This window comes from Diceros bicornis, chromosome 4, assembly GCF_020826845.1.
Source record: "Diceros bicornis minor isolate mBicDic1 chromosome 4, mDicBic1.mat.cur, whole genome shotgun sequence".
NCBI lineage: Eukaryota > Metazoa > Chordata > Mammalia > Perissodactyla > Rhinocerotidae > Diceros > Diceros bicornis.
The window spans coordinates 82,747,925-82,769,764 of NC_080743.1; the positions used below are offsets into that span (position 1 = coordinate 82,747,925).

At 41.9% G+C, this 21,840-nt stretch overlaps 1 protein-coding gene across 1 annotated transcript in view; it reads left to right on the forward strand.

Annotated features, from left to right (window-relative positions):
- The window catches only part of NIBAN1 (niban apoptosis regulator 1), a 151,601-nt gene that overhangs the window by 118,996 nt on the left and 10,765 nt on the right, over positions 1 to 21,840 (forward strand). The window contains exons 6-11 of the mRNA XM_058539883.1: positions 5,640 to 5,755; positions 11,263 to 11,367; positions 11,661 to 11,823; positions 15,239 to 15,426; positions 18,665 to 18,826; positions 20,420 to 20,530. Coding sequence (XP_058395866.1) covers positions 5,640 to 5,755; positions 11,263 to 11,367; positions 11,661 to 11,823; positions 15,239 to 15,426; positions 18,665 to 18,826; positions 20,420 to 20,530 — 845 coding nt within the window. The remainder of the gene's footprint in view (positions 1 to 5,639; positions 5,756 to 11,262; positions 11,368 to 11,660; positions 11,824 to 15,238; positions 15,427 to 18,664; positions 18,827 to 20,419; positions 20,531 to 21,840) is intronic.

Here is a 21,840-nt window from a genome sequence, read left to right on the forward strand (position 1 = left end):
TCCCTATGGTATATTTAAACTCTAGAATTATATGATTCTATACTTTGAGAATGAAAGGAAATTTAAAGTCATTTTTAAATTAAACCTCAATACACACACGTGCGCACATGTGTATGCATGTAAAACTGATGAAATCTGAATAAAGTGATTAGATTGCATCAGAGTCAATTTCCTAGTTGTGATATTGTTTTTGCAAGATATTCCCATTAGGAGAAACTGAGTGAAGAGTGTATTGGATACCTCTGTATTATTTCTTACAAAAACATGTGAATCTATAATTATCTCAAGAAGTTAAAAAAATGAAACCATAGAGTATTATAACAGGACTTTGGAAGTAAGTCGGCCTTGCTTGACCACATACTAGCGTAAACAAGTTATTTAACCTTTTTGAAACTCAGTTTCTTTGTCAGCTTTAAAACAGGATTACTAATTCCTACCTCATGGGATTCTTTGAAGGATTATATGAGACAGTGTGTGTGAACATTTCACATGGTTCCTACTCCATGATAGTATTCAGTAAATGTTGGTTACTTTCCCCTGTACTCCTTCTCCTTTGTTCTAGAGTAGAAACTAGGGCCAACAGCCTTGCTACAGCTTTCCTAGAAAGGACAACATATGACCTGAAGCTGAAGACAATTTAGAAGTATACATTAGTGAGATGAACCCCATAGCAGTGGAGTGAGTAATGCTGTTACATAACTTTTACAAATCACCAGGCGGATCAGCTAACATGGCTTGGCGCAGTTTACTGATAAAATAACAAGGCAGCTTCCAAACCCGAGTCAGGGAGTCCCGACACAACAGCCAGAGTCAAAACCCAGAATGACTACATAGGCCTTAGAGCCTTGGCGTTGCAGTTGACTCAGACGTGCTGTAAATCTTGTAAGTGGAAAAAAACAAAAGTGATTTCTCTCTGTCTGGCCCCCTGAATAACTGTCCCCAAGGGTCCTAGAGAAGCTTTCCTTCCCTTGCAAAATCCTTAATCATGTCTCACAAATCTGAGTTTTCTGTGTAGCTACAAGATGAGAAATAGGGAGAGACTAAGGAGAATAGACACGTCTTGGTCCTGAGGATGAAATTGTTGAATGAACGGCCAAGATGTGTTTCCCACATGTCTCCTAAAATGTTTAGAGTTTCCCAGGGCTCTCTCCATGCCCCTAATCTGATGAATGTTTTTATCAGTGAGTTGGATAGAAACACAGAAGGCAGGCCCACCAAATTTTTGAATGATACTGAGGTGAAAGGAAGTTTGGGGACAGAATAACACTTTTTAAATGATTTTGGCAGGCTCTGGGGCACTGAGCTGATCATGGTAAGTTGTAATTTAATAGGGGTAATGTTAAAACCTGTACTTCAAAATCAAAAGCAGAAGTACTGGTTAGGAAGGGCTTATAGACTGACAAGCGTTTTATATGAAAAAGGTGTAGGGATTTTATTTGACTACAGGAAATGTATGAGTCAACAGTATGATGTGGTTGTGTTAAAAAGCAGGTTAGGAAACCTAACCTAGGAGGAAAAAGGAAGGTAATCCTTCTACTTTACGTAATTTGCCCTAGACAATACTCAGAGTGTTGTATTCAGTCTAGAGGCCAAATTTAAGAAAGATATTGATAAATTGGAACTGGTCACTAAGGGAAGAAAAAAAAAGGAGGGCCAAATTTGCAAGATCTAAAAACTATGTTGTTTAAGGAAAATAAGGATATTCAGCTATCTTTTAGAGTTACCATATGGAAGAGGAGTAAACTTGTCTATTTTGCTCTGAAAGGCAGAAATGGGATTAATGGGAGAGAGTTCATGGAAACAGATTTTGGCTCACTGAAAGGAAAATTTTTGCAAATAATTAGAGCAGTTCAGTGACAAAAAGGACTATTGCATTAAATTGTGAGCTTCCTGTCACTGGAAGTATTAAAGCTAAAGCCAGACCAGTGTCTGTCTGGGATTCTGAAGGCTCCCAGTGCTGAACTAAAGCTTGGGCTAGGTGACCTTTAAGATCACTTCCAACTCCCATAGTCTATGATTTAAGTAAGCATGAATGCCAAGGCCGCTTATGACATGCCAGAGCCACTTTTTCAATTCTTGGCTCTGACTCTGACCAGCTGTGTGACCTTCAGCTAAGAAATTAACCATTTCTTATTCCAGCTCCCTCATCTATAAAACTCAGGAACTGGATTTAATGATGTCTAAGTTCTCCCCAGCACATCTGCCTCCTTGAGCATCCTCATAATTACAGCATGTTGGAAAAGTAGAGTTTGAGCTGATACCTGCCGTTTTTCTGAGTCGGCTTGCAGGGAGAAGGCTTAAAGACCAAAAAACCATTGTTGATTCTGGGAGCCATTGAACTAAACTCTCAATTGCTTGTTGGCAGGAGAGTGGGTGCTTGTGATCCTGGGCTTTGTTCCCATGAGATTTGTGGCAGGAAGTTGATCAAATAACTGATAATCTGGTTTCTCTCAAACACCTGTACATTGTGGCTGAGTTCAGCAATGCCTTTGCAAACAACCTAGGAGAAACGAAGATTGTATTACCATTGCAATATAGTTCTGTCTTTTACAAAGCCAAACTTTGTTCTTTATGTCCTTAATGATATGGCAGTTGCCGTTGAGCTTTGCTTATAATCCTAAGAACCAATATTTATAAAGCAACTTACTATAGTGCAGATACTGTTCTTAAAGTTTTACATAAATTAATTTATTTGGTCAGTTTATAAACTGAAAATCTAATGATGAGTCAGTAGATTAGATCCTTTTCTTCCCTTTGGAAAAGGAGTAGTTAAAATCCAGTTTAAGTCTGTCTTAATGGTAAAGGGTCTAGAATTCAGATCCACGCCCTCACTCTTTTAGGCTTTTGCTGATGTTCAATTACTATAATTTCCTTTGTGGTTCATTTGATTACTAATACTTTTCTTCTCTGCGTATATTAAGGAGCTTCATCCTCCACCACTAGTACATTCTAGCTCTTCTGCTTCTTCTTTGACTGCTGACTCCCACATCATTGTCTCCAAATCCTGTTTCTTTAGTTATTTCTTTCAAAGATCTTTGAAAATGCAGCCATCATGGGGAGTGTCGTTGTTTGCTTTGATATTATATAGAAGGTATGGGCAGGATTTCAAATACCTCCTCCAGTTACTGAGGTCAGCAGGGGAAGAAATAAGTAAATTTATGCTGCTTGTAAGGATGTGAAGAATTTAAAACTTCATTCCCAGGCTCGCGGGTCTGGCAATGCTCACTCCATCCAAGTACCACATTTTCTTCCATCTCTTTGTTTCCTTAAGTTGGAAATGAAAACAGCTGTTAAAAATAAGAGCGCGTGAGTCAATCTTGAATCTCCGTGTAGTAATTACAGTTTCCATCTCAGTTGGTAAACTCCCTCCCAGTGTACTGAGCCCCATATCATGGGCCCCTGGTTGTCAATTTTATACCAGGATTTGTGTTTTCCAAACCTCTAAGATTAAACGCTAAATCAATGGCCAAACCAGAAGAAATAACAAGGAAGAAAATACTTTAATTTAAAAACTTGATTCTTGGGACATGCCCTTTTTCTGATTTAGAGTTTGACCAAATCTCTATGTTGTTATTAGAAATGTCAGTTACTCTTCCACATTTTTGAAGGTGGAGCTTCTGGGCTTCATGATATCCTCATTGTGAAGAATTTTGCTTGAACTCTTTTTTTTTTGTGAGGAAAATCAGCCCTGAGCTAACATCCGTGCCAATCTCCCTCTTTTTGCTGAGGAAGACCGGCTCTGAGCTAACATCTATTGCCAATCCTCCTCCTTTCTTTTCCCCAAAGTCCCAGTAGATAGTTGTATGTCATAGTGGCACATCCTTCTAGTTGCTGTATGTGGGACGTGGCCTCAGCATGCCCAGAGAAGCTGTGCGTCTGTGCGGACCCGGGATCCGACCCCCGGGCCGCCAGTAGCGGAGCGCGCACACTTAACCGCTAAGCCACGGGGCCGGCCCTGCTTGAACTGTTGTAGAGGCTGTGCCTTGAATTGTATTTTCTCTTTTCCAAGTTCATGAGGCTTATGACCTAGTAAGCCAATCTCAAAAGAGGCATCTACAACCTATTAATTGATTGTTATCTTTCAGAGCAGATTGATCTCTTTTAGTTCTGCCTGGTCCCCTATATCAACCATTCAGTCCTTGACTGAGCAATCCCACTGTCTAAAGCTCTGACGGTCCCCTCAGTGAATCAGCTGCCTTCAACTGACCAATCCAATATTGCCCTATAAATGCAAATCATATGCTATTGGCAAGAGAACTTTGTGTCCTATAGTGGGAGAAGCAGGAGGCAAGAGACTTGGCTCTTTCAACGACTTCACTTTGCCCACTTTATCTCCCCTTTCTAAGATTTGATTTCTTTATTGTTAGATTAGCTTATTTCTAAAATTCATTTACCTGCTAAGATTTCTGTAATTCTGTTACCGTTGTATCTCCAAAAGCTAGTTTTATGTGTTGAAAATTGTTTTGGTCAATTGGGGCTGCTATGACAAAAATACAATAGTCTTGGATGTCCAAGATCAAGGCACTGGAGGATTCAGTGTCTGGCGAGAGAGAGCGGGAGAGAGTGAGAGAGAGAGCAAGACAGAGCGCTCTCTTGTGTCTCTTCTTATAAGGGCACTAATCCCAACATGAGGGCTCTACCTTCATGACCTAATTACCTCCCAAAGGCTCCATCTCCAAACATCATCACACTGGAGATTAGGGTCTCAACATATGAATTGGGGGGGACACAGACATTCAGTTCATAGCAGAAATGACGACATCTGCATGCATGGTGTGATTTGTGGAATTCTGGGAAGGCCATTCAGCTCCTGCTCCCTCAACCACACTTAAAATCCTGTATTCACTCCTTTGTGGTAGGATGTTACCTCTCAGACATAATACCTTTTAAAATCCAATATGTTTGGAAGGGCAAACTCATAAAACCAGTATGTGAGGTAGTGCTAAGAAACAGGCTCTAGAGTCAGATTGCCTGAGTTCACACACGTACTAGCTGTAAGACCCTAGCCAATTAATTCATCTTTTTGTGCTTTCAGTCTCCTCATCTATAAAATGGAGATGATAATAATACTCAGGTCAGAGGTTTTTGTGAGGTTTCAATGAAATATGTAACATGCTTAGAAGAACAGTATCTCATTGTGTGTGTTAGCAATTATCATACTTCATTTGAATAAATCAGCATATTATATTGATGTCCTCTTGACAGAAAGTTGTTATCAGGTCGCACAGAAATTGGAGTTTTGTCCAGGAAACTAGGAGGGGATACCTTGGATACAGAGGCACTGTTAAGGAGTAGTCTGCCTTAGAGAGGTGTTACGGTAGCGTAAGGCCTCGAGGTGCGTAGGTGCCTGAGGGAAGCATTTATGAGAGAGATAAAGGGGGACAGATCCGCTTCTAGTCCTAAACAGTATGCCCAGTAACTGAAAGAATTAATTGGCTATTATAGTGAGCAAGTAATGTGATACACACCTGCAAACGAACTTTGAATTCAGTACTCGCTTAACTTTTCTGTCTCGTGATTCTATCCCTTGTAGTATTCAGGGAATACTAGGTCTCTGAACCATTACATTTGAAGGACTATGGGAAAAATGTAAAATAAAGTATTTTTCTTTGCTAAAGGCCCTTGCCTCTTTGTTTTAGATTACATGAAACAGACGACATTTGAAGCCCAAGCCTTTTTAGAAGCTGTGCAATTCTTCCGACAGGAGAAGGGACACTATGGCTCGTGGGAAATGTTCACTGGGGATGAAATCCAGGTAATGTGGGGCTCAGAATTTTGGATCCTCTTCTCTGGCTGGTAGGAAGTCAGGGTCATAATAAGCAGACAACCAAAAAAACTGCAGGAATGGGAGATGTGGTCCCAAAGGCCGTTTCTCTCATTGTCTAGAAGCATTTGGTCAGCAAGCTATTGGGCACCTTCTCCAACGTCTCCAGACCAGGTACTAATTAGGGCAGCCCAAAACACTGCAGCTGCCATGGGAAGAGTTGCTTCTACTGTTTTCTATAAAAAGCATTATTCCTTCAAATGACCTCATGCTTCCAGACTAGCAGCAAATGTGGGCAGTGTGGCATAGTGTAAAGTGTATGGTGGGGCTTTAGGTGAGCAGACTTGGGTTAAATCTTGCCAAGTTATTTAACCTCTTTTAATCTCAGGTTACTCTTCTGAAAGAAAATAGGAATAATAATGTTTGCCTTGCAGGGTTGTGAGAATTAAACGAGATATTGTTGGAAAAGTATTTGACACATAGTTGTCTTTATCCATTGAATGATTTGTAAATGAAGTAATGAAAGGAAAGAAATTTTAAAAACATTAGACAGTTTTCTATACATTTCATTTACTTTCTTTGGTTTTCTATCCTCTGTGATCCAGTATAACTTCCCATGACCTTGATTAAATGCCAGTCATAGGCTAAGCACCTTGGTTGGCTTGGTACCAGCGACATTGTTACAAATTTCCAAGGAAACTGTGTTTCATGATGTGACCCCATCCTCCATGAGGATACCAGTCACACGGCTGATTCAGCCAGGAAGAGGAGGCTGGGTATGGGCATTATTTAACTAGACGCACAGAGGTCCAAGAATACTATTCTTTAATTTCCCCTCCTCTCCCAGAGTGCCTTTTTTGGGGGCCAGTGAAACTTCTTATTAGGGAACAATATTTGGAAGGTGCCAGAGGATGCCTTGCCTTTGTATGGCCATTTAACATCTAAAACCAAAAGCATTTTCTCATGATGTTGGGGCTGTTCTTTATTGTTTTACCATATGTCTCAGAATCTTCTATTTTTTTTTTTTCCTGGTGGATTGTAAACTCATTTATTTCCCATCCTGACACTTATTCAAGAACTTTAACCAGTTCTTGGTTTCTGATATTTTGGGAAAGCACATCCATTTATAAATGTGAGAAGATTAAGGACTAACTGTACTTATGCCTGAGAGAAAAATGAAAGCATAGGGGAGGCTAAAGCATTTGACACTGATTGGCCTCTCATATAAACAAACATATTTAATACAGAAACCATTATTAAAATGCCTCTGTGTGATACTTTTTAATGTTCAAATCATAATTCTATCTGTTCATCTTACCAATCTCATGTAGTGGATAGAGGAGTTATTATTTCAATTTTGTAAATGAGGAAACTGAGCAAAGCATATAGCAGTTGAGTGACTTGCCCAGTTTTATTCATGCAACAACTATTTATTGAACCACTATATGCCAGGCACTGTGCTGGGTACTAGCGATCCAGAGGTGGCCAAGACAGAACGGTCCCTCCCTGTGGAGCTGAAAGTTTTGGGGTCACATGATCAGTGGATAAATGGCAAAGGAAATGATAGCTTCTGACTCCTGGCCCAGTGAAAGATCAACACCAGCCATGGGAATGTACTAAGTTACACATGTATTTAGCTCCTTGAATTTAGCTATACCACTTGCGTAATTTTTTTCTTTCATTTCAAATCTCATGTCAGCTCACATTCCTTCATGATGCCATTGAAAGTAGGCACTTAATAAATCCTTTCTGGGGGTTGAGTATTGAGTTAGTTTTGTTTCGTTGACTTTCTGCTTTTTGCTTTGAGCTGATATGTGTGAAGTGCTATAAGGTGCAAGAGAACGAAATGACTCATCGCTTGCCATCGTGGTGAGGCAAGGCATACCTAGAAACATCCAGAGAACACGGCAGCGTTAGAAGTGTGTGTGGGTACCTACGTGGGTCTGTACATATATGGACATCATACAGCAAGTGCATGAAGCAGTCACAGGAAGGTGCTAATTTTGCAGTATAAAAAATACCATAAGTGGGAAAACAGAACAACACAAAAAACAGAGAAGAGATCAGTAAAAGCTGGAGTTATCAAGTGACCCCATAAGAAGTTTTGCTCCCCCAGGAATCTGAGTTTTTTTGGTGAAATCACAGATTCATAAAATGTGAACACTGGAAGGGCGTTTCAGGATTACTTGTCCAGCATCCCCCAGGTGAGAGAAAAAATGTTCTGAGAAGTGGCTGAAGTCACAAAGCCAGTCTGTGACAGAAATGCATTTTGAGCCATGTCACACTATCCTTGGAGAAGCTGCTGAAAGGAAATGGCTTCTAGAACTTTCCTGTGTGGGGCCTGGTGATGGTAAGACCATAACCTATTATACATGGAGCTGCAGTAGCATCTGTCCTAAGACTCACAGAAAAAAGAGGGCAGAGGCCCCAAAAAGCTACCAAGTAGTTAAAGAAAATGGCATGGCATAACTGAGTTTGAGAATATGACATGTTTTGTTTAAAACACTGGGTTTATTTGCATTTTTTCTTCGTGTCTGCTAAGAACTGAATCATAATATTATCCTAACCCCTCTATCCTAGGGGCCTGTATTCAGAAGATTTTCAGCGTCGTTACATTATTATCTTCATTATAATGACTCACGCAGCAAATATGGTAGGCCTTTATGGCAATGGTTATTTTAGGCAAATGTCCAGGCAAAGCAAATATCTTAGACTAACGTGCCTGACAGACTATTAAGGTGAAAATATTTGCACACCAGTAAATATATTTTCTATTTGTCAATATAAGTATATCAAATGAGGTTATGAGGGAAAGTGTTTTGCTAAATATAAAGTATTTACAGTTATTTGGTATATAATAAATATATGGGAGATACATATGCAAGAGCAGCTCATAATTCCCCCACAACAGAGTGGTTTCAAGACAAGAATCTTATCTACATTTTTTAGGCCTTGTCCATATGTTCTGGAGTTGTCTTTTGTCCAGTGACCTTGAATGTGACCCCTTTAAATGGATTCTTTCACCCATGGCCACTCAGTTAACACAAAGGGCACAAGGCCAACAGCCTGGTTGGATTTTGGGGCCAGCTTCAGGAAAGAGGGTGGTCTCTCTGGACCTCACACCTTCCTCACAGCTTCAGCATCTGGAAGGTAACACTGGTGTGGCCTTTGAGGAGTGAGCCCAGGTTTGCTGATTTTGATCAATTTAATGGCATGTTTGGTTTCTTATATGTGTGATGGAATTTAAAAATCTCCACTTCCCAGCAGTTAAATTTACACTCACTCTTTTTTAAAGCAAAAGTGATATTTTTAGGTCCCTTATAGTAAAACTCAATGGATCCTGTTCTGAGGAGAGAAGGTTGAAGAACCCCTTCATTAGTGTGATTCATTTATTAGATTAGCTACTTTCTCTAGAATAGCCCAAGGGCTTTGGTCCCTGCTCTTGGAGAGCTGACCAAGGTAGGGAATGCCAGAGCTGGACCTGGGCAGGTGAGGGGCAGCACAAGGTCAGGGTGGGGTGGGGCTGAAGGTTAGAGGAAGAGGATGATGGTGCCAGGATGAGACACAGTTGGGCTTCAGCACCCAGAGGCTCTGCCTGGCCTGTGGCTATTCCCTAAGCCCCCTGCCCTTGCAACCCACTCCCAACCCCCTCCTTTTTTTTCCAGACATATTTCCTTTTCAATTCCATAAGTTATAAAATAGAACCAAATTTCTTGGAACATTGTATGGGAAAGACTAAAAGAAAACTATAAGCCCACCCAATGGAACATTCTTTTTCTTTGGCCTTTGTAACATTTTCATCTTTTCAAACCCCTTTCATGCTTATCTTCAGATTCAGACCAATCTCTGCAAAGGATGAATTAGAGCCATTATTATGATTCTTGAATTTAACACTTTTCAACTAAGATAATATTTCCCATTGGTTTTAAGTTCTGGCTTCAGTCTCCTTAGGCTCTTAGCTCACTCTCCCCATGCACACTTACATCACTCTTGGGCAGATATGTTCCAAACAAGAACTTACTCCACTGACAGGATGCGGGTACATCGATTACTAATTACCTGCTTGAATCTAATTGTTAGACCTGCTGATTTCCATGGAGTTTGCACATGTCAAGTTCCTCTTAAACTCCTCAAAAATGCCAGTTCACCTCTTGACTGCCCCCAGAGAATGGTTAAGAAAGGTAAAAACATCCCCACCAATGAATTACCAGGACTAGTGGAAATCCTATCCCCATTATAATCTTTGTCACAACACAAAGTTCCACATCACAGATGACAGGTGCCCCACTCTCTGCACTGACCTGAGCAGCCGTCTCTCCCAGGAACCCACAGGCACAGGGGGACTGGATAGTTCGCCCACCTCCACCCTGGGAGTGTTCCTGTTCAGTTCAGCTAAAGCGTTACACCCTGCCGTAACAGAACCCTCGTGAAAGGCAAAATCTAGTGAGCTCATGAATATTTCCACTAGCATGAGGTTGACCAATGACCTCAAGAAAATCTTTCCTAATTCCCAAAGCTTAGTCTGAATTTTTATGAGAAGGAGGTCAATTATTTTGGACAAATATTATTTTAAATTCGTAGAACAGATGTCAAATAATTCTCTACTTTTCCGCCTGCCTCTATTCCCAGAATTACCCTTGTTCTTTTCTAAATCTTGGTCTGCAGCCTGATACTGAAAACTGAGCTGTGAGCCCCCAAAAAACTCATGGTAGAATGAATTCAAACAATAAAGGGGCTTCAGTTCTGGTGGGGGGTTTAAGGAAGGAGAGGCCAATGTTACTTGGAGCGTTGTAATATGTGGACATGAAGAACGCTGCTCAGATTCAAAAGAAACACTTTCATTGAGCCAAGCAACATTTTAGGAGCGATTTGGGAACAAATTATTTTAAAACATCCTGAAAACTTCAGACCTCCTCCCATATTCTGCTCATCCCACAAATGTCCAGTTGTTCCAAAGTATTTGTTACTCTCTTCTTTTTCTAAACTTTAAAGAGGTTGGGGGTGAGGTTCAGCGGACAGTAGAGACAAAGAGCCTGATGACACTTAGATCCCAGGGGAGCTTGAGGAGGAATGATGGTCTCAGGGGATACAGACAAGGACTCAGGCCACCAAAACCGAGTCTGACACTCTTCACAATTTTGCTAAGGAGGCCCTTATCCATAACTGAAGTTTCTCCTCTTACCCTAAATGCACTAGATTTTTTAGTTTGAATATGATAAGTTTGAATTTGAGGAATTTGTCCTTTCCGATGGGAAAACGTCAGCAGACGTTACTGTTCCTTGTGGATGTTTAAGAATGTTTACCCTCTAAGATTGTCTTCTTGAGACTCTGTAGCCTCAGAACCAAAGTGAAACTGTTAACCTAACAGGTTTCATGTAGCCCAGGACAATCTTATGTAGCAGGATAGGGACGGCCAACCATATCGTCTTCGGTTGGCCCGATGCTCTGATTTAGCCATCACCAACTCACCGACTCTGGGGCTCTCTTCCGCTTGGCAGATCCTGAGTAACCTGGTGATGGAGGAGCTCCTGCCAACCCTTCAGACAGACCTTCTGCCTAAAATGAAGGGGAAGAAGAACGACAGAAAGAGGGCCTGGTTCGGTGTAAGCGATGATTTTGCTCTGCGACTGAGCTACTCAAAATGAACATTCCTTTCCCTTCTCTCTCTCTTTTTTTAAAATAATTCCTTCCCTGGGTGGAGAAATGCCTACCTCGAGTCTGCTCAATCTCACTTACGTGAGGACTAATCCAAACAGACTCAAACTTTGAAAGAAAAATCAGAATGTGTATGCAGCTTTGTTTATAATAGTCTGAGTCTCACCCTCCTCCCTTTACTGACTCTGTCAGGCGCTTACGCATGACAGAGCCCCGATTTATGTGTTGTTCTCTGTGTCAGCTCCTCGAGGAGGCCTACAACCTGGTTCAGCATCAAGTTTCAGAAGGATTAAGTGCCTTGAAGGAGGAATGCAGAACTCTGACGAAGGGCCTGGAAGGAACCATCCGTTCAGACATGGATCAGATTGTGAACTCAAAGAACTTTTTAATTGGAAAGATCAAAGGTCAGTAGAGATAATCTGTACTCCTGCTAACTCAATAAACTGTGCGTGTAGGGCTCCCCCACGTAGTTGGAATGCATGGTTTCAGAGGAGACTTAAACTGAGGGAATCGGGAAGAGGTGATGACAGTTTTAATAGGAGTGTGCTAGAGGTGCTGTGAAGGGCCTGGACCTCCCCATGGAAACCTCAATGACACAAGGTGGAGGACAGTCTGCTTGGTGGATTATCCTCTGCACTTCAGGCCCTGTTCATACTGCAGCCCAGCTTGCTTAACTGGGCTCCTCTGACAGGTCCTACTTCATGGAGATTGGAGGAGGCTTAACTACAGCAAAGGTGCGCATGTCTGAATCTGCGTGTGTCTGTCCACATGATGCCTTCCGAAGCCAGATATAAATTAACTTCAGAGTGTTTTCTGTTGACTATTATCCAGGTCTCTTATTCCTCGTTAGCACAACTGATCTAGATTGACTATACGTTGAAATACTTGACACAACTTAAAACTGCCAACACCTGACTCCTGTGCCCACGCTCCTGTTATCTGGGGCCGAGCTGGATGTGACCGTGGCCATTCTCATGGCCTGACTTAAAACAATCTCTCTCTTTCTCTCTTGCTGAAATCTTTGTGTTTCCAGTGTGTTCCACATAAGACGGAAAAAGATCCTGCCCTGGACTAGTGTTTGTTTCCTAAAAGAAGCCTTGAAAGGAAGTCATGATCAAGTGTTTTAATATCAGAAACACAGTTTACATATATTTAAAAGGTTCTCCACCTTTAAAGCAAGGAAGTGTACTTCAGGCTGTGTCGATAAGGGCTTTGGATTTTGAAAAAACTTTGGGAGTATTGAGTAGTGATCTCTCTATTTCCTCCCAGAAGGCTCTTGAGCAGTCTTTAGTTCTGCTCCACAATTATCTGTTCATTCAATAAGCATTTATTCTGCTCCTGCTGAGTTCAAGGGCTATGAGGACTCAAAGAAGACATGATTTTACAAGTAGAAGTGGATATGAGGCATGTCACAGACACTGAAACAAGGGAAAATATGACAAATGCCACAAGAGAGGCAGGAACAGAGGGCACAGTGGTTCCCAAGCAGGAACCATTTCAGCTTCAGAAACCGCGTGGGCCCCTCATAATTAGAGTACTGTGGTCGTTTCGGTTGATTGGAAAAAATGGTAATGCCACAGGTACCCTAAGAGCTGACGGTTACTGAGTGCTTCCAGAGTGCCACATATGGTTCTAAGCACTTTTAACTCAGTAAACTCATTTAATCCTCACCATACCCCTAAGAATAATTACTCTGGATCTCCATTTTAGAGATAAGAAAACCGAGGCAAAGATTAAGTAATTTGCCTGAGATTCCACAGCTAGAATGTTTGCAGAATCAGGCCAAACCTGGGCCTCTAGCCCCAGGCTTTCCCTCTTAATCACTCTGCTCAGCTGGTTCTCCACAGCTGCCTTTACTTCTCTGTACAGGCCTGAATGAATGTGTCACAACACGGGATTCATCACGTGCATCTCTGCACCTTGAAAAACAGCAGAGCATACCTGTGTGGGCTGTGAAATTTATTCAGTCCATAAGGAAACCTCGGTAGACCACAGTGCAGGAGGCTGCATGGTGGTTCCAGGGCATTAGGCTGTCCTAGTGGGTGAATCTGAACTGGGCCTTGAAGAGGCAGGAGGATGTTTACAAACAGAGGTGGAGGAAGGAAGGCACAGGTAAAAGGAACGCCGAATAAGGGCACAGAGAGGAGGCAGGAGCCATGGTGGCACACAGGCATCCGGGGTCAGGCAGAGAGGAACATGCCCTCCCTCACCCCTCCCTGGGCCTAGCCCTGCCCCACTCAGCAGGGGAAATCAGCCAGCTGCTGCTAAATCTTTCCTGTATATTAACTGTGTTCATGCTTACTCTGAAATTTCAGTTAGATGCTCTTCAAATAGTTCTTCTCTCAAAGTTCATTGATGAATAATTCATTTCTTCTCCTGGCAAACAATTTTGCATTTTGGTATCAAACAAGTCATTAAAAGAAGAGTCATAGATTGTTTCGTATTTGAATCATACAGTTGAAAGGTTTTCTTTTCCTAGTAACTCTATGACCTGTTTAGTATTTTATATCCCAAATATTTATGTTATTCGTAATATTAATAGTATTGGTCACCTCAGGTTCTCAGAATAAGAGGCAGTCTAATCCTCCATAGCTCTGTGAAATATTTCTGCAAATGGAAATAGTGTGGGCAGTCATCTCACTGTAAGCAAGTTATTTGCCAATAAAAACTTAAGAAATGCACTTGAATTGTAGTTCTGTGTCTGCAAATCAGGGTGTGACTTTGGTCAAGCCATCTCACATCTCCAGGCCTCTCTTTTCCATCTGTAAATGGAGGGCCTGGCCGCCCAGATGAGTTTGTGCTTCCTTTCTCAGTTCTTTGATACTGTGACAAGGCTACATGACTGACCCAGCTCCACAAAGCCGGCCTTCTGGTCCGCGGAGCGAGCTCAGGCCCCTTCCAGCTCAGGCTTCCTTTACTAGATGGCTGCTTCCAAACCTGGCTAATCCTGAGAATCACCTTAGCACTTTAAAAAATGCAGATTTCCATGTCCTATCCAGACTTACTGAATCAGAATCTTTACTGTGCTCTTCCTTGTCTAAATCAGAGGGCAGTATTTGCCTCTGGGGAGTGGGAGTATGGTTACATTTGTTCATCCCTCTTTATGGTTTTCTGTATTCTCCACATTTTTGACACTGTGCATGTTGTCCTTGATTATCAGAAAAAATAGTGTTTTTTTAAAACTTGGGAATGGGAGATGAGGTGGCAAGCTGAATGGGATTTGTTTCCATCTGCTGAAAAAAAGACTGTACTTGAGTTTTTAAAAAGTCTCTTGAGAAGGGGAGAGAGGAATTGAATTATATCGGCTGATTAATTCTCAGAGAAATGAATTAAAACAAGAAATTGTTATATACAAATATCTAATCATATGTTGTACACCTGAAACCAATATAATGTTATATGTCAACTATACCTCAATTAAAAAAAACATAGTAAGTTGTGTTTTTAGAAGACAAACTATGCATATATACTGACGATGATTGAGAGTAAATAAGTGGGGCACCCACTTTTTCTGTTTTGTATTAGTCATTACATGTTCATAGGGACCAAGCAGAAAAATGCATTTCATCCCAGGGCAGAGGAAAGCTTGGGGAGGGGAGAGATTCTGTTTGTTCCAGTTCTCAGATGCTCTCATCTTAGAGCATCTAACGGTTTTCCATTCTGGTAAATTCTGGCACAGGACTGGTCTGTCTTGCCCATTTGAGCTTGCCTTAGCTGTTAAATGGCTCTGTGGGGCACTGTCCAGCCCTGGCCTGGCTCCAGTGACTTTGAATCCAATTTCACCGTAAGTCATGGTTTTCTGGCTATTTCCTCCCTCAGCCATGGTGGCCCAGCCAGCAGAGAGAAGCTGTGCAGAGAGTGTGCAACCATTCTTGGCGTCCATTCTGGAGGAGCTCATGGGACCCGTGAGCTCAGGATTCAGTGAAGTGCGCTCGCTCTTTGAAAAAGAAGTGGATGAACTTAGCCAGAACTTTCAGACCACCAAAGATGGTGCCCAGCTAAAGGAGGTAGGATACGAAGCCAAGGAGTTGAGTGGGAATGGTCTGCCTGGGGCTGCCTTTTCTGTGGGGCTTTGTCTGCATTCATCCATTCTTTCCTTCCTTCCTTTCTCCCTCTCCCCCTCTCTTCCTTCCTTCTATTCATCTACCCTTACATCTAGTTATTCTTCCATTCATCCAACCACCCCATTCATCCATCTATCTACCTGATTTCCTTTATTAATGGTTTTCAAGTTGCAAAAATAATAACAATGCTTGTACAAGGGAAACAATATACTCAAATATATATATAAGGGCAGAATTAATCACCCATTCCCACCTAATCCTAGTCCACCCCCAACTCCTAGGCCACCTCTACTCCCAACTCCCTGAATTAACTAATATAAATAGCTTAATCTGTGTTTTCATGTACTTTTTTCTTGTTCATACAAATATTTAAGCATGTATCCTCATTTATATAAATTTTGTTTGTTGGTTTGTTTGTTTCCGAAGGTATAGACTCATGATCAAAACCAGTGTTTCTCAAAGTGTGGTTTCAGGACCAGCAGTGTCATCATCACCTGGCTGTTAAAAATGCAAATTCTCTGTATGTACAAATTGTTTGTACAAACAGTATTAATTAGCAATACTAAAAAAAGAGAAAGAAAGAGAACCTGAAGCAATTGTGAAAGAAAATAGGCAAATGATAACGGGTTTGTTTACAACTGCAGACATGTCTCTCTATCTCTCTCTCATACACACACACACCCACCCACCCACACACACACACACACACACAGAATGCAAATTCTCAGGTCCCCACCAATGATCTACTGAATCAGAAACTCTGGGGTAGGCCCAGCAGTCTGTTTGAACAGGTCCTCCAGGGGATTTGATGCACCTAAAGTTTGAAAATCTCTGACAGGTGTAACTTAGCGCTTGGTTTTAACTTGACATATCATAGTGGACATCCCTACAAGTCAGTGGATAAAGCCAGACACCTCTGTTTTCTTTCCTTTGTTATTTCTTTATGCATACATAAACATGTAATTGTACATAAACAAGATCATTTCCTAAATATTTTGAGGTTTCTTATTGCAGACTTTTTTTAACTTCCTAAAGGAAGTTAAACTCCTCCCTCTTCCCCCCACACCACCCACCGCCTCTCAAGTAACTAGTGTTAACAACCTAGCATATGCCATTCTGTACTTTTCCCCATGCTTATATAGTATATAAAATACACACATTTATAGGCTATTTTTTAGATTGTTTGCTCTTAGAAAAATGGGATTATATTGTATATACTACTCTGCTTATCACTTTTCTCATTCAAAAACACCTCATGAAACTGTTACCAAGTTAACTGTCCCAGCTCTAAATCATTCTTTGTACTGGCTGCATATTTCATGTATGGATACAGCATGATTTATTCAACCATCCAAATGTTGCTGGCACCATGAAAAAAGCTGCAGTAAATAACCTTGTTACATATATTCTTATACTCTGATGCTTTCATTTCTATGGGCTAGATTACTAGGACAGGATTGCTTGGTTGAAAGGTAAGTATATTTCTAATGTTAACAGATGTTGCCATTTGCATTCCAAAAAAAGGACTGAAATTTTACATCCCCACCACTTGTGCATGGCAGAGGACTTGCTCCCTCACATTCCCATCGGTGTTAAATGTTATCACTTGTTTAAACTTTCACCAATCTCAATGGAGCAAAGTAGTAACCTGTGTTTCCTCTCCTGTCTGCTTAATTGATATTTCTTAAAAATAGACACATTACATATTGTGTGACAGCATGTTTGACAGCATGCTTGTGATCATTAATTCCACTTCAGTGGAGCTCTCCATAACTCACTTCTTAAAAGGAGTAAGGTTTTCCCTTTATGAAAACAATGAGAATGGGCCCTTTAAAAATTCCTGTTTAGGGCCAGCCCCAGTGGCCTAGTGGTTAAGTTTGGCACACTCTGCTTCGGCAGCCCAGGTTTGGTTCTTGGGCGCAGACCTACACCACAGCAAACAAAAAAATTCCTGTTTAGAGAAATCTAGATGTCTCTCTTTTCTTTTATTCTTGAGGAAGACTAGCCCTGAGCTAACATCTGTTGCCAATCTTCCTCTTTTTTGCTGAGGAAGACTGGCCCTGGGCTAACATCCATGCCCATCTTCCTCTATTTTATATGGGACGCCACCACAGCATGGCTTGACGAGCGGCGCGTTGATCCGCGCCCAGGATCCGAATCCGCCAAGCCTGGGCCGCCGAAGCTGAGCGCGCAAATTTAACCACTACACCACCAGGCGGGCCACTGGATGTCTCTCTTTTCTGTGACCTGAAAATCAGACAGCACGTCCTGTATTATTCACTCTCACCCTGTGTCACTCCCCAGTTCTCCCTAAGGGCTCCATTTTCAGCACCTTTCTTTCTGTCTTCTCCTTCTCCGCCCACTCTCTTGTTTCTTCTAGATCTCCAATATTCAATTTTTAAAATTATTTTTAAATAAGCTTGGAAAATAGAATGCATTCAGTTAGCAACAACACTCCTAGTGTAAGAGTATGTTGATAAGACTTGGGGTCTTTAGCAGACGAGGTCTTCCATTGTCTTCTTGCTGGAAGCCGTATGGCTCATCCATCAGGTTATCACCTGTGCAAACTAGAGGGAGGGGAACTGCAGTTTTAACACTGGATGCCTCTCCCCGGCCAGGCCTCTTCCTATCACGCACCTCCCCACCCACTAGCACCATAGAGAACCTACAGCAGAGGGAAGCTTGTGGGCACTGACAGAGCCCCAGAGAACTGTGAGGACTCTGGCTTCACTCCCAGAGTCCAGGAGTTCAGGGAGGGCATCCTGACCTCCTTGGAGTTTTCTGAGAGGAATGTCACTCATTAAAGATGCTTTGGAGGCTCGTGGGCCCAGCAGCAATTCCATGTGCCACAGACCCTGCCTGCCTAGTTCTTGAGCTCTGGAAGTGGGAGCTTAGAGTCCATCAAGAGCTTAAGAAGATGGAGCCCTCTGAATGCCCCCCTGGGTCCTCCCATCGTCCAGTTGGTTCTTCTACCAGTGTCCGTCCTAGCAAGAGAGCTGCCCCAGGGACGCACTGAAGGAGGGAAATCAGACAATGAAGATATCACAGATGTAGTGATGCGAGACGTGATTCACTCCGATAATATACATTTGATTGTTTAGAATCTATGTAGTATGTAATAGGTGTATAGTATGGTTCCTATGTCTGAACGTGTTTAATTTTTCGCTTTACCAAAATGCAGCATCTCGACAGGCTTATGGAGCTTCCACTGGATTCTGTGAAGATGGAACCTTGTTATATTCAAGTCAACCTGCTTCAGGAGCGCTTGCAGGATCTCAAGAGCCGCTTCAGATTCCCCCACGTCGACCTGGTCGTCCAGAGGACACAGAACTACATGCAAGAGGTGAGAGCGGCAGGGGCATCCATGGTGGATGAAGATGGAGAGAGCAGAGAAACGTGCTGGCAAATGAGACTGGTGGGCTAGTGTAGCCCAGAAAAGTGAGGCCCATTTCTTTAGTCATCACGTTGAGTGAGGACATATTTTGTCCCTACAGCTAGCTTCATCTTTCTTCCATGTTGATATCCTGATTCCCTGATATCTCAGGGAAAGAAAGTGGCATTAATTGATAATTACTTGATTTGTCAAATCAGTGAACTTTTAACCTTGGCTGCACATTGGAATCATCTGAGGAGCTTTTAAGAAATGCTGATGGCTAGGCCCCACCTCCAGGTGATTCTGATTATATATATATATATTTTTTTTTGACATTTTTAAAAAACTTTCCATACTCTCATTCCCACTGCTTCTAATATGCAGCCAGGTTTGAGATCCACTGGCTTAAATGAATTCTCTAACCTAGTTAAGAATCAACCAATCAATCACAGCTTCATATTTGGATATCCTGAGTTTACTTAATAGGTTCCTTTTTTTCCCACAAAGGAACAGGAATGAATAGCACAAACTCTTTCCATATTATAGTGCTTTATAAATGAAGAAAGGGCGTGATCATTGAAGCTATAAGAGCACAGTTCTATTTCACAGATGTTCCAGGGGAGCCAACTGTGGACTGGACATTGTGCCAGATCCCACTTCAGGGAGCTGATAGGGAGACAGATTCTTAGATAAATTCACGACAGTGTTGACAGTGCTGTGAGAAAGGTATTTGTTCAATGCTTTGGGATCACACGTTTGGGGAAGAAAGGAGCATTTTTTTCTTAAAAGTTATAGGCAGGATTAAGTGATACATCATATTATCTAACCTCTGAGTTGTGAGGATTAAAGACGGACAAGGAATAATATTGGATAGCAGTGTAACAGAAGTCCCTTTGATAATCCTGAACCCTGGTGAAACCCACACAGGCGCAAGTGCAGAGACTAAGAAATCTGAACTGCTTCTGTTTCCTGACCGGTGAGCATGTCAGCCGCTGTCTCCACCAAGCCCTGCCCCTGCCTCCCCTCCCAGCCTGGAGAGAAAGGAAGAGAAGTGAGGTGGTAGGCTGGAAAGTAGAGAGAAAGACATGCTGGAGTGGTTTACATCCACCTAGAAGTGGAGGTGCAGGATTAAAGCAGCCAAAAAATAGTTGGAGAAGGCTCCCACCTCACCTTGTTAAGCCCTGGCTGCAGGTACCAGAGAAAGGAGGAAGCGGGTGCCAGCAGGAGATGATGGTGTTCTCAATCCCATGGTCTTGGGTTTTCCGGTTCCGAGCAGAAGGAGAAGAGACAAGAAAAAAATATATATGTATACATACATACATACACACGTGTGTGAGCGTGTGTTTATTTCCTAGCCTCTCACTGAGCACACCATGGCCATGTGCCTGTTCATTTCACAATCCAGGTAGTGGGATGAGGACCTGTCGCCCTGGGTCCTCCAGTAGTGCCCAAGGGTTCTCATCTCTGATGGTCATGCCCTCCCTTCTCTCCAAGCCGACTCAGACCTGGGGGTGGTGATCCAGCCTCTGACTGCGCTATGTCTGTGTTGCTTTTGGCTTCTAGCTAATGGAGAACGCAGTATTCACTTTTGAGCAGTTGCTTTCCCCACATCTCCAAGGAGAGGCCTCCAAAACTGCAGTCGCCATTGAGAAGGTTAAGCTTCGAGTCTTAAAGGTAAAAACCGTTCTCTCATTTGTGGGAAGCATAAAACAAGAATGTGACCCCTGTTTCTTTTGTTAAGTGGAAAATCCCAAATTCTCTTTTTCACCCACCCCCTTTCCTTTCTGATCTTTCCTCCCATCTGTACCTGTGACCGTCATCTAGCAGCAGGTCCCCCAGCATGACTTTCTTGCCTGTTCTGCCATCTAGTGGCTACTTTAGGGACCACGGGTCCTTAGCATCATTGCCCATCAGCTACAAGGGACGTGTCCCAGCTTACTTTCATAGCAATTGGCCTTTATATTTATTGTCTATCCACTATAAGCAAAGTATTGTGATAGGTATTATATGGAATATAAAAATAGGCAAGGCACAGCTTACTTCTTCAAAGAGTTTACAGTATAATAAAACTCATTTAAATTAGCCAACATTTTTTTAGAAAAATCAAAATCTCATGGCAAAGGAAATACTCCAAGGAAAAGATACTTGCCATGTGGAATTGTTTTAAATGTGCTTCATGCATAAGTATATATCAAAATGGTTGTAAAAATAGGAGCTTGCACAAATATGGTGTATTTTTAAAGCTTTTTTTTAACCTATCCTGTTTCATTTGAGCCTCACAAGAACTTATGAGATAATTAGAATATGTCCCCATTATAGAGATGAGAAAATTGACTCTCTAAGAGCTCACGTGACTTGTGTAAGCTCAACAGGCTAGTCAATGGTGAGCCTAGAGCTAAAACTATCCCTAAAACTAGTCCACTCATTTTTTACTACCTACTTCCCCTAAACAGTGCTTTGGAACAGAAGATGAAAGTTTCACAGACGCTAGGAGGTGGTCCCTGAATTTCAGACCTGATCTTGATGCCTCATAGGCAGTAGGAAACTCTGGCAACCCAATCACTGACATTAAAAGCAGTATTGATCACGGTAACACAAAAAATAATGAACTTGCAGTTGAGAAAGAAAAGATAGTATCAATGTCAATATCACCTCCAGTGGCAGGACACTTTATATCTCCCAGGACAGTCCATTTCTTCTCTGGACACTTTTAACTACAAGAACATGCTTCCTAACGTTAAGCCAAAGTTCTCAACATTGGTAATTCTAGTCCTACCCTCTTTGTTCATGCCCTTCTTCCACATGGTATCCTTTGGTTGTTTGAATAGAGTATAATTCTTCCCCCAGTTATGATCTCCAGTATGTATAAATGCCCATCTCTCTAACCATTCTTTATTTGGTCTGACCATTCTGCCCACATGCCTGTGACAATGCTCCAGTTTGTCTGTGACCCCTTTAAAGTGACATCTAAAAGCAAACTCTGG